Raw genomic sequence first — 13,902 nt, forward strand, 5'->3', positions numbered from 1 at the left:
ACTTTCTTTCTGGAAGCCTGGCAGTCCCAAGGAAGCTCCCTAGAAGCAAGGATTCTGTCTTCCTTATTGAATCCACAACACTTTGCACAAAGAAAGGCACTCAAAAAATATTTGTTGGATATATGACATACTAAAGGCAGAAAGGGAAAGTAGGTTGTTAATGGCTTCTCAATGGATGACGGATGGATAATCTTTATTAGTGCTGAAAAAGTGGGAATGAATGTAGAAAAGAGGTAGAGAAACCCTTAAACAAAGGAGAAACTCTGTCTACGTTTGATTGAAGCTGCAATCACTCAGCAAGGGCTGAGTGGCTTGGTAGGACTGTGGTTGGCAGAGATATTTAAATAAAGCCTCCTTAAAATTGTTACTCTCCACCCTGCCCCCATTCCCCTTTAAATTCTGTTTCAGTCATTACCCAGGGACCGGATACAGAGATTCCTATGGGGAGTTCTAATGGGTCGATTCAATTTCAACTGGATGACGCCACTTAGCCAAGCATTAAGAGCTACAGCTCCGGGAAAACAAACGAGAGAGGGAGAGAAAAAAATTATAACAAGGAGCAATAAATCCCTTCCCTCCCATCCTCCCCTATAACCCATTCACAAGACCTCCAGAAATCATCTACATTCACAAAATAGCCAGCTAGCCGAGCTGAACACACTGCATTCTCACTTCCCTTCCCCCCTCTCTCTGCAGATTATATACCAAACACACCCTGAGCTATATAAATAATCACACACTATCGGTATCTATTGCTCTGTTGAGATACCCTGTGTCTACAACTGCAGTTTCTGCTGCTTCGGTTCATCTGTCAGATTGGAGGAGACAGAGGCGGAGGTAGAGGCGGAGGCAAAAGAGGAGGGGGAGGAGGTAAAGGAGGAGGAAGGGGAGGAGGGAAGGGGGAGGGGAAGAGGAGGGGAAGGAAAAAGCTGGAGGAGGAGGGGAAAAAGAAAGAGGAGGAGGGGGAGAAGGGGGAGGAGAAAGAGGCGGAGGAGTTGGAGGAGGAGAAATAGGAGAAGGAGGAGGAGAAAGAAGAGGAGGAGGTGAACAACTTACCCTGCTGAGCTTTCTTTGGGGAATACGTGCATCAAGATTTAGATCTGCAAGGAAAATCTATACAAAGTATCTGCCACTACAGGTCTGACTCTCCTCCCCCCGCCACCGTTTTTTTTTTTTTCCTTTCCGTTTTCTCTGCTGTGTCAGAAAGACCGAGACAGAACTATCTCTGTTTCTGGCTCCACTGCCGGTGAAGGAGTTTTCATTCAAGACTTTCTGAAAAGAGGTGGAGAAACCTAAAGACTCAGGAGAAGAGGTCCTTTGAACCAGATGGGGCATTAATTCTTCTGCTTTTCTCAGCATGGATAGATCCTTTCCTCAAGGTAAGCCATACCGATTAGCTCTTAAGGACCCCAGAATTCTTTCTATGCACAGATTGCCATTCATTCCAGCCATCGTCTCTGTGTGTGTTCGTGTGTATGTGCGTGTGCGCGCGCGTGTGTGCACGCGCACAAAAGCAAGCGCGTGGGTAAAATGAAATGAAAACCATTTAAATGAGATTTAAATGAATCAGCTCTTGCAGAACACTGTTCTTACTGGATATTTATAAATCAAAATGGAACTTCAAAATAACCCTTTTGTAGCCAAATGTCAATTACATTTCTAGCCTGTTGACCTTTCAATGCATTTTGGTGCTTGCTTAAACCCCTTATAGCGCAGCCTAACCACGCAAACTGAGGATGTAGGGAGAGCCCATGCTGAGGCCAGTCTGGCTGCCCAGCGGGGATCCTGTCAGCTCGGGGCTAGTCAGCTATTGGCTCACAAGTCTGGGCTGTGCATCGTTCAGATTTCATCACATCACCTTGCCCTGGGTAGAAATGGCGCAAGCTGACACGGCATAACCCCCTACTTACATTGAGTCAGAGCAATGATTTAGAAATCTCTGGATCCATGCCTGGGTGTATGTGCACATGTCTCTATGTGGCATATGGAAATTTTGTCAAAAGTGAGAACCTGTGACCATGTCTAGTTAGCCAATAGGCATTTGATAAGACCTAGGGCAGTAATTTACACTCCTTTCCATTCTTCTGATTATAATTATCACTCACCTCTGCATGCTGCAAACCAAGTTGGATGAACAGAAAACAGACCTTGAACTCTTAAACAGAAAATCTATTTTGAAATGCAAACTACTGTTGCTTTTCTGGGTACATTAAAACTTCGCTGTAACATAATGGGCTATCACATGAATTTAGATATACCAGGTGTTAAATCATGTTCCCAACAAGTTAGCAGCATACATATATACATACAAATAAGGTACAAACTAACAGTTTCTCCATAAGGAAGCATTAGTGTTTTCCCCCTGTACCTCTAAATAAACATTTACTAAGACTTTATTGTCATATTCTACACATTGTGTGTGTGTGTATGCTCTGTTTTTTGGTCTCTCTAGCTGTGAAACAATCAAGAGTGACTTATATTTGGAAGTATTTTATACAGAGTTGAAGAGCTGAGTAGTGAGAAAGTAAAGAATTTAAAGGAAAGGAGACTAATTCTTCACCAAATACCTTTGAGACAGAAAAATGCAACCTAAAAACCCAGCATAAAAATCTTAGAGCATCAGGACAAGAAGGGGATTTAAAAACCTTCCTTTCATATCCCCTCATTTTGCAGATGAAGAAACTGAGGCCTCGAACAAAAATCACTTGCCCATAGTCACACAGCAAAGTAGAACTAGAGTTAGGACTAGAACTTAAGTTTCTTGTCTCCTATGACATGATTTGTGGCTCAAAGAAAGATTTTTACTTCTTAAATGTACAACTATCATTTTCTTGAGGATTAGAAGTGTGTGAATTCATTTGATACTATCATTTTTCCTGTATTGCTCATCATTAAAACACCTAGATCTTTAAAAATGCAAGGTCTTAAAACTACAAGACTCCTTGGTTTGAAATAAATTGCTATGACTCTTAATGAAACTATTAAAGTAATGAATAGGACTAGGGTAGCAAAGTGACAAGTTAAGAGTTAAATGTGGTGAGAACCTGGCAGCTCCAGCAAGATGTATGCGGTAGGAGGGAGGCCCAGCCAGTGGCTGAGAGGTTAGTAATGTAAACTATATACAACTTGGTATTTGTAAGGGGGGAAGTGCTGTGATAGAGATGCAAATGCTTTTGCACAGAGAGGGATTTTTAGAGAGCAGACTTTGGAACAGTAGAACTAAGAAAACATATAAAGCCATAGCAGAAATTCCCCCTATGTTTGCTTTCAGTTATTCTGAGAAGGAGTGTATATAACAGCAGAGCACAGAAAGAAGCAACACACCCCAGAGCCGTTACACAGTAAGGTACAAAACAGCATTGAACCCATGGGAGTGGGAGAAAACAGGAGCTAGGCTCTCCATCTTCTCCTCTCCCTTCTTCTTTGAAATCGAGATTGAGTCATATTGTATCAGAAAGGATTTATCATAGAAATCAGAACTGTCTTAAGGTGTGTTAACATAGAAGGGCTTTAGATAGGAAAGTTTTCAACTTTAGTCCCAACATGGCAGATTTTAGGTTCCAGGGAAAAAATACACTTTTCTTTCATTAACAAACAGTATTTCTTGAATGGATTTAGCTTTCTCGTCCCTAAATTGACATAAGAAAAGAAATTTCTGTTTAGGTTGAACATAGCAAATTTCAGGGCTACAGAAAAACTGTTGAGAAAGCTATGAGCACCTGGCCAGAGGGACTGTGATGGGAGTGGGTTTACAATGCATCATTCATTACTGCAGAGGCACTACGTGACAGAAATCACTAGATCCCATCAATGTGCAGCCAAGACTTTTAATCACCTTGGCTCCTATTTAATAATATGTGATATGTATATTCTGTCTCTCATTTAATAGAATATGAATTGACCAACAGCACAGTTTCTTAACTGTTGCTGCTCACAATGAATGGCCCTTTAATGGGTGGATTTCTAAATCATAAACATGCACGTAGTAGTAGTTTTTCACCTAATCTATGTACTACAACAGTCTCTCGCCTATTCCTTTCTCAACACTTTTTCCCCCTCTCTTACCTTCCCCTACAGTATCTATTTCAGTTCATCCTGTTAGCCAGATCGGATTCAGCACGTCCAGAATGGCAATTTATTGTCATCCAATCCTGTTTTATCCTACTTAACACCCTGATTTTACCCAGGTCCTACTGCCCACCATATTGCAGATCTTCCACAGTCCATTCTAATAAAAGGTTTTACAGGGCAAGAAGAAACTTTCTGAATTCATCCTGTCAATTCCATTACTTGTAATCAAGACAGTAGTACCTCATCATCCCAGACTGGTGCCCAAAGCTTCCTGTAATCCTTCGACCAAGCTTCTCAATTCCTCAGCTTTGCAGCAATCTAATCAATATCCAAAAACACCTTCTCAACCTAAACACCATGTGTCTTTCTTCTGCCAAGACAGGATCAGTTTTGAACACGGTTCTAAGTCATTTCTATCATGACCTATATTCTTCCAAGCTTAGCTTTCAACCTTCTGAGCATGTCCCTGAGATACCTGGTGACATCCCCAGAATCCCATATGATTATTTCCTGTATCATTGAGACCTTGTATGCCTTCCTTTGAGTCATTGATCCTTGGAATTTTTAAGATGTTTTGAATCTAGTTCTCTTTGGGAAACCAATGAGTCTAATGTATCCAGAGTGTATGTTGTTCTTCCAGTGTAAAGGGCTTGAAGGGTCCCACACGTTCTTTATTTGATCAATGGTGAATACATCTATTTTTATCAGTTTTCAAAAGACTCTTCACAATCCAAAGCTCCTACCTCCACATACCCCACAAGTCAACTGAACAATATATCCTTGTTTATTTGAGTGTTCAAATAAAAACTACTTGTTCTTTTATAATGCTGAGTTTATGAATCTTATTAAAGATACAACAAGGTAGAGGTGGGAGGCTTCAGGAGGCTATGCGTCCAAGTAAATAAAAGAGACATTTTGCTTTTGAATGCCCAAATGTATAAACAAAGGCATGTTGTTTAGTTTACCTTCAAGGATTGAAGATGTAGAAGGTGTAGAGGAAGATAATTCTTCTGTCAAATTATGTAGTTTTATAATCATAAGCAATAATGTGGCACAGTCCTTCAGAATTATCTAGTCCATCCTTATAATTATATAGATAGTGAAACTATGGCCCAAGCAAAGCAAGTGATTTGACAAAAGTTTTATAGATATTTGAGTCTTAGACTCTCCATAGTGTTTATCTGCATTCTCTGTGCTGTGTTAAATAATACCAAAACAACTTGCTAAACAGTGGAATTATAGTCAGACTGGTTTTGTGATGTTATGTGCCAGAAACGTTATTTTTAACCAAATTAAATCTTCTTTTCAAAAAATGAACAGATGTAAATTCTACTAAACAGGTTTGCATGGAGATATAGCCTAAAAAGGCAATGAGTCTGGTCATATTATTAGCCACTGAGTCCTTTATGAACTGCATCCTTGTTTTTCTTGTTATTGAACTTTGGCCACATTTCAGTGTCATGCTTACTTGCTTATGGAAACGTAATCAAGCACTATCCTCTCTCACTTGTTCATTTCTATTACTCATTCAAGCTTTTCATCCCATACAGTAGTGTGAGTAATCAATCTATTTTGAGACTGCCTGAAATCTGATGGATTTCAAATATGTACTTTATTCATGCTGTTGTTTCCTAGGTCCTAGTGCCTCCAGGATGACTCTTGGATTTATGTTTAAGTTTCCCTGTTACACCTTTTTGGCTGTTCAGTCTTCCAGGTGGTGCAATACAGTAATCTACTATGTGTACAATATTTTCCTCATGGTCACCATTATCAATACTAGGCTCAACCAAATCCTTCGGGGAATAACCACCAATTCTCCTTCATTGTGGTAAAATGGAGATACAAGCATATGCTTTCTTAGCTTAAATCTGGTTTAAGAACATTGCTGTTCCTTAAGAAAGCCAATTTATTGTATTGTGTTAGGTAAAGACAGAGAAAAAGACTCCAAGCAGATTCTGCCAAGTAAATCCCATCAATAAAAACTTGATTTCAGGTGGTAATGAGTACAATTGTAGGTGATATTTAAAATAATTCAGGGCTCATCTTGTATGATTCTTTCAGCCCCATTGTTACTTCCATGTATAAAAAAGTTTGATTCTGGAGCCACACTGTCATTTAGAAAGAATTATCTCCTCAATAAGTTAAGTCAGCCTATAAGATGAGGAAAACTGCAGAATGATTAGTCTCGGCATCCTTGCACTCTTGGGAAGTCATTTTTCCTATTATTCCACAGATAGCCTACTCTCTGCCCTCTGTGTCTTTGCCACATCTCTGCCATTATTGCATCTTGCTTGCTTGCCTATATACATTGAATTAAGCAATGTCCTTTCTCACCTGTTTATTTATGCTTATCACAACTGCTCACGGAAGAGCTTTGAGGCTTTCTCTTTTACATCAGCATTGCTTCAGGAAGTTGCCTTTATGTTTGAAATTAGGGTTAATTTTTATTAGAATTTTGATGCTCAAGGCCTTGTTTTCTCTGTTAGCAAACATCCAAATAAGCTAGCTGCTCCTATTACCCTAGTCATATGATGGAATACAAAAGATCTGATTTTAGCTCCCAACATGCTTTATAGCCTGGATGGGATGACCAGACTCTCCTGTAAAAAGGTAGGTGAGGTCATTACAGAATAAATGTGTAACATGAAATCTACCATAAAGTGATCCAAGGTAGTGGCAGTGATAGGGCCTGAGCTTTGTAGGTTCCCTGCAAAGTAGTCATGTCTGTGTGTTCTCATTGTTTCCATTTCTTCTCTCCTAGGATTTTCTGATGTTCCCTAAGGTCTATGTAACTACAAGGGCTCTTTATCACCATAAGTGCCACCCTGACCCAAAGCCACTCAGAACTCAAGAATCAAGGCAAAATGGATGCTGCAGTGACAGATGACTTCCAACAAATTCTGCCTATTGAACAGCTGCGCTCTACTCATGCTAGCAATGATTATGTGGACCGGCCTCCAGCCCCCTGTAAACAGGCCCTCTCCAGCCCTTCTCTTATTGTGCAATCCCACAAGTCTGATTGGTCCTTGGCTACCATGCCTACTGCTCTTCCCCGCAGTCTCAGCCAGTGCCATCAATTGCAGCCCTTGCCTCAGCATCTGAGCCAATCTAGCATTGCCAGCTCAATGTCCCATAGCACCACTGCCTCTGATCAAAGGCTCTTGGCCAGCATTACACCCTCACCTTCAGGCCAGTCCATCATCAGAACCCAGCCTGGAACAGGGGCCCACCCAAAGGCTGATGGTGCTCTGAAGGGAGAAGCTGAGCAATCTGCAGTGCACCCCAGTGAGCACCTCTTCATCTGTGAGGAGTGTGGGCGCTGCAAATGTGTCCTCTGCACAGCATCTCGCCCTCTCCCTTCCTGCTGGCTATGCAACCAGCGTTGCCTTTGCTCTGCTGAGAGCCTCCTCGATTATGGCACTTGTCTCTGCTGTGTTAAGGGCCTCTTCTACCACTGCTCCACTGATGATGAAGACAACTGCGCTGATGAGCCCTGCTCCTGTGGGCCTAGCTCTTGCTTTGTCCGCTGGGCAGCCATGAGCCTCATCTCCCTCTTCTTACCCTGCCTGTGCTGCTACCTGCCTACCCGTGGATGCCTCCATCTGTGCCAGCAGGGCTATGATAGCCTCAGGCGACCAGGCTGCCGCTGTAAGAGGCACACCAACACTGTGTGCAGAAAAATCTCTTCTGGTAGTGCGCCCTTTCCCAAGGCCCAGGAGAAGTCTGTATGACCTTCCCACAAAATGGATCCAGAGCTTTCTCCTTCTAGCCCCCATAAGTAAATCATAGGCCTCATCTTTGAAGAGGGTAAGGAGGAGTAAAGCAGCCAAAGTTAGGGCCTCACCAGTTTTGTTCCTGCAGTGTCAGGGGAATGGCCAAGTACATCCTGGTGCAGGATGCCTTGTTCTTTCTCACAGTATCTACCCCACTCTTCTTCAACCTTTTTGCACCCCGCCCTCTCAGCCCTTACGGCTGTCATGGCAAATTCAGGTGATACATAGGCATGAGATTTGAACACTGAGGACTGACAGAGCCAGCAACGTGGAGGTTTAGGGGCTCCCCAGTGTAAAGCCTCTCGATGCAGGCTCTGAGTGTCACTCTGCTTTCCACAGTGCCTTTGGAAGCTTTCTTCTCAGATGGTTTTCACAGGCCCATGTGGAACAATATTCAATATTGCAGGGAATCTGACTGATCCCTTCTCCCTGTTGAGTGCCCTTCTCTTCTTTAGTCTTCTTTTTCTCCTCTCTCCTCTTCTTTCATTACTCTGTTCTGTTCTCCACTCTTCATTCTCACCGACTCTACTTTTCCTTTTCCTCTTTTCTTTCTCTCTCCCTTCTTTTTATTCCTTCCCTCCCTCTCTCTCAGACTAATCCTTTCCTTGCCTGTATTTCTATATTGTTTGATCTACTTTTGCTCTTTCTACCTGTCCCTTTTTCTCTCTCTAACGTGTCCAAAAGTGCTGTTTTTCTGTAGGTGTTTCCTTTGACGCCAAACTTTGCTATGCTATACTATTTTACTAATTTTTATTAAGGGAAATGGATTACTGTAATGAACTGATCACTAGCAATAGTCTATATCCTGATGTGTGTGTGTGCTCATAACCACACTTACCTGTTTGTGAGCCTATGAAGCAAAATTATCTTACATTTCCAGGTTTAATTAGTTGGAGTTTTACTCCCTTTCCCAATAATGAACTTATAGTACTGACAGATTCCAGTAGCATGCTGAGTAGGATAGTAAATCAGGATGCTCATAACTTTGTATGTCTGACCCAAGTGCCAAAGGCAGACGTGCTTTATAGCTAAATGAACAAAGCAAAGGATATTAAAGAGGTCTGTTCTCTCTTAGAAGCTAACTGCCCTGAGACTGCATGGCTCAGGCCTTAATAATGGACATCAAAAGTCATAAAACTCTAGAGCTGGAAGGAATCTTAACAGTTAATCCAGTTTAATGCCCTTATTTTACAGATGGGAAAACTGAGACCTGGAGATAGGAAGGGATTTGCTCAAGGCCACACACTGAGTTAATAGCAGACTTGGGACTGGAATGCAGGCCTTCTGACTCCTAGTTTAATATTCTCTACCCTGTATCACATTAAGTCATGGGACTTTTTTCCTAGGGCTCTATTAACAATGACAGAAAGCCATTCCTGTTCAATTTTCAGGAACCATGCCAAGTTAGTGTGGTGGTCTTTATGCAGTGCACGGTGGGTAGCTAATTAACTATCAGGTGTTGAGGCTGCCCCCAGTGGACATCACCTTTGGCTCTGTCATCTTGTAGAAGTTCGTGCGGAAAAGTAAAGAAAATTTAAGGAAGCCCTAACCAAGCTGTATCTTCGCCATTGCACCTACCTTTTGGTGCACACACTGTGCTTGCTCCTGGCTTTGTCTGCAATGGCAGTTGCCTGAGAACCTAAATTTCAGCAACAGTGGAAAACTGAGATGAAAGACGTATAATGCAGAGAACTGACTTCTCTTTTTAGAAATACCAAGAGCCTGTGCTGTGAATACCTTTCAATGGGAAAAGGCTGCAGTGGTGATGGCAGGCTCCTAAAGACTGATGCTAAAAGATGCAAGAATTAGATACAGTTTCCCTCTGTAAGTGAATCCAACACTACAGAATTCAGAGATTGAGGGCACTTGCTTGAATGAAGGTGCTCCAACTTAGTTTAAGACTTCCAGACTCTGACTTTATATATCATCTCTTTTAAAGTGTGCATGGATGTGTATTGCAGGGTGGAGAGGTGGGGAGAAATGTAGTCATACACAGGGGGAAGAAAAAGAAGGGAACAGCCACATCCCTTTGTTGGATGTGTACTATAGAAATATGCGCCACTCAGTCTTTGTTGGTTTTGAATCTTCCTGAAGTGTACTGACATTTGGGCTGCGCACAGCTCCACACCTTCACTTTCACCTCCTCTTCTAGAATTGCTTTGCTCTATTTTTGTATATATAAATATGTTATGATGATTATTAATAATGTTAATGATATTGCTGCAAATGGTGCCATATATAAGGTTTGGCTTCTTGGAAAATTTATAAACCCAAACCAATATCTGTAACCTCTTATGTTGCTTTCAGATCCTTTAAGTACTTTTTTTTAATCTTATAAATTTGCCTGATTCAACTTTGAACTTATATACCCCTAAAAGCTGTGCCCAGTTCTCTGGGTCAAGCTGGATGGTGATGAGTAGCAACACACACTTCTCTCTGCTTCTGCCTGAAATTTGCTTAGAGCTGAGATATATAAGGATTCTATGACACTAGTGCATTGTTCCTGGAGCTAAAGTTATTCTATGGATGTTTGCTTTTTAGTTTCAGGGCCCAAAATAACACAAGTCCCTCCTCCTTAATAGCTCCTTGATAACCCAATCCTGCAGTCCTTGCTCAGGCAAATTGTGCACTGCCAGAGGGGCCCTGGGCTCTGCCATATACCCAGATGAGCTCTTCTCAGTGTGTTTCTAAATGGCCTTACACTTGGTAGAAGAAACTGAAGGGTTACTCAAATGTAGATGCAATCTGCAATCTGCTGCTGAGTCAGGGCTTTCACTTGTGTCCAAGTTGGCCTGATGTGGACTGCATCTGGTTTACGTATAGATGGGTCCTGTTGGGGTACGTGCACGGACGTGTGAGTGAGTGTGCATATGTATCCCTTCTGTGAGATTATATATACGTATATATATATATATATATATATATATATATATATATATATATATATATATAATCTTTGTAAATATATATATTCACACATCTCTATATATTTTAATGTATTGCACATGTATATTTAAAATATATACGAAAGAACTCTAAATCCTGCAGAGAGGCTCTGTTTTCATTATTTTTCGACTTTGTGTCATGTACTGTATAAACAAGAATATTTAAAGGGTGTTTCCTGCTTAGCATTTTTTTGCGGTTAAGTCAGCTGTTACCCCCTAACTCTACTGCTTTCTACATATTGGTCCCTTGATACATTTCATATGGCTTTAGCCAAGAGTTTTTCTTTTGTTGCAGCCCATCTTCCTTCATCACGATAGCTATAATAAATATAGTGAACACTTACATAGTGCTCACTATGTGCTAAGCATGATTTTAAACACATTACCTATATTAGCTAATTTAATGCTCACAGTAATTCTATGACATAGATACTATTATGATCTCCATTTTACAGATGAAACAAACTGGAACACAGAGAGGCTAAGTGACTAGCCAAAGGTAACAAAGCTTGTAAATGGTGAAGCTAAAATTTGAACCTATGCTGTCTGACTCCTGAGTCTATGCTGCAGAGTCAGGTGTAGAAGTCTGGAGCATAACAAGCTTCCGGTATAACAAGCCTCAAATGGTGAATAGTCCTTTTCCTTAACTCCAGTCCATCTCCAGCCTAAAAGTTGAAACAAATGTGCTCTTATGTTAAGAATGAAGCAATAGTTACAGATATCACATCTTAGCTGTTTTGCTTCCTGAGATGGTGACATTACAAAATTCTTCACTATTCCTTTTGAAAATATGCTTGCAGTCCTGCCGGCGTGGCTCAGTGGTTGAGCATCGACCTAAGATCCAGGAGATTGCTGTTCGATTCCCAGTCAGGGCACATGCCCGGGTTGCAGGTTCAATCCCCAGTAGGGGGCATGCAGGAGGCAGCCGATCAATGACTTTCTCATCATTGATGTTTCTATCTCTCTCCCTCTCCCTTCCTCTCTCTGAAATCAATAAAAAGACATATTTAAAAAAATATGCTTGCAGTTAAGTTGCCATTTCTGACAGCTTATCTTGTAGAACTAGTAGAGCAGTATTTTCACTTGTGCCAGAGAGGGTAAGAGTTTATTTGGCCTTCTCTTTATAGATCCAGGAAACCTAATGGTATTTTTCTACAGAAAGTAGAACTAAAACTATTTTTGAAACTTGAGATTGGTTATAACATTCAAGTTTACTGATTATATTGAGTGCATTCTTCTGATTCAAATGTAAGCAATCCACTGATGACCACTGGTTAGTATAATAAATACCTTACCTTTTCCCATCACCTCCCTCACACTGACAGTCTTTTTCCCTGGCATTATTTCAGAGCCAAAAAGACCCTTAAAAACATCTACTTCAACATCAACATTTTATAATTGGAGAAAAAGATGCACAGAAAGGGAAAATTACCTGCCCAAAGTCACATAGTTCTGAGTTTGAGTGGAATTATTTAATTCCAGACTTCCTAATATCCAGATATCTTTGCCTGAGTTTCTTAGAAAATAGAGTTTAAAGCAAAAACTTTTGTCCAATACCCAGGGAAGTAGGAGTAAGGAAAAAGAGTAGTGAGGTAAGGAAAGAAGGAGAGCAAACATAAAGGAGTGTATCACTATGTTGGCCACAATCTGTTTCATGATAAACTAATTTCTCAATCTCTTATGAAAGGCCTACTGCATCTCCATACAGCCCATCTGAGGGAAGAAAGAAGAAGAATTTATCTCATATCTCCCATTTCATTAGTCAAATACCTTCTGCATGGGATATCATTTCCCCTCTACTTCTGGGGAGTGCATGTGTAGATGCCCAAGCATGTACCTTGGCATCTCCTGCCTCAGCAGCAATGGGATAGCATTGTGGCTCCACTACAGACAGCAAGGCAAGTGTGTGGATATAAGGAGACATATGAACTTAAAGTGGCACACTAGGCTGGTGCTTTTCCCTTACATCTTTAATCATATTCATTCAAAGTGAGTTAGAGATAACCTACCATCTTTAAAGTACACGAGGCTTTATTGTGGTGCTCAGAAATGTACTAAATTTACCTTCCTGAATCTATATATTCTCTGACGTGCTTTGAAGGGCTTCTTTCTATATTGAAATTAAGTTCTAGTTCAACTAGAGGAGTAACAAAGTCTCAAAGTAGCCTTCTTAGTATAAAAAGAAACTTTATTTTACTGGGCTTAAAAGCATGTCTAAGCCAACGCATGTACATAAATTCACATATGTTCATTTAGGCTTCATCAGATAATAACAGAAAAACTGGTTAAGTTAATAAATTCAGGAAAATGTTAAACAAGTTATTTTGCAACATGAAAATAAAACATTCTGTTGGTTGACTGAATTTTTTATATTTCAACAACGAATTATGATGACATCACATTGACACATTCTAAGAGTTATATCATCTTTTATTTTAATACACAATAATTTCCTGTGCCATATAGACCATTCTTACCTGAAGTCAAAGCATCTAGCTAATAAAAAAAAAACACACCTCATTGATATGGTTTCATATCTATGGTCAGGCCATAAAAAGCACTTAATACATTCCACTGGTTTAATTCTGTTTTTATTTTCATATAAGAAAAGATGAGCATAAGAGAGTTCTGAAAATTTTCCAAAGTGAATAATGAAATCATGCTATCATTTTAAACAATCTACCAAAACTGTTCTCCAATGACTTTCACTTTAGTGAGTCTATTGATTACTTTTCAGTTCTCATTGTACCTGACCTACAAGCAGCATTTGACACAATTGCCTACTCTGTCCTCCGATCTCTTACCCTTTGGGACAGTATGGATGGACCTGGAGAGTATTATGCTAAGCGAAATAAACCAGACAGAGAAAGACAACCATCACATGATCTCAGTTATATGTGGAATCTAATGAACATAATAAACAGATGAACAAAATAGATTCAGTGACATAGAAACATGAAACAGACTGACAAATCTCAGAGGGAAGGGGGAGGGGGAAATTAACCATTTATTTATTACATGCATAAATGCAAAACCCAAGGACACAGACAATGGTGTGGTGAAGGCCTGGGACAGGATGTGGGTACAGGGTAGAAGGGGTCAATAGGGGAAAA

The 13,902-nt window shown here is 40.5% G+C and overlaps 1 protein-coding gene across 1 annotated transcript; it reads left to right on the forward strand.

Annotated features, from left to right (window-relative positions):
* Positions 1–1,032: 1,032 nt before the first annotated feature.
* On the forward strand, positions 1,033–10,451 carry SPRY3 (sprouty RTK signaling antagonist 3). The gene is made up of 2 exons (XM_016213270.2): positions 1,033–1,379; positions 6,833–10,451. Exon 2 carries the CDS (start codon positions 6,936–6,938, stop codon positions 7,800–7,802), a length of 867 nt encoding a protein of 288 aa, XP_016068756.1. The 5' UTR covers positions 1,033–1,379; positions 6,833–6,935; the 3' UTR covers positions 7,803–10,451.
* Positions 10,452–13,902: the final 3,451 nt, after the last annotated feature.

This window comes from Miniopterus natalensis, chromosome X (genome assembly GCF_054644295.1).
Source record: "Miniopterus natalensis isolate mMinNat1 chromosome X, mMinNat1.hap1, whole genome shotgun sequence".
NCBI lineage: Eukaryota > Metazoa > Chordata > Mammalia > Chiroptera > Miniopteridae > Miniopterus > Miniopterus natalensis.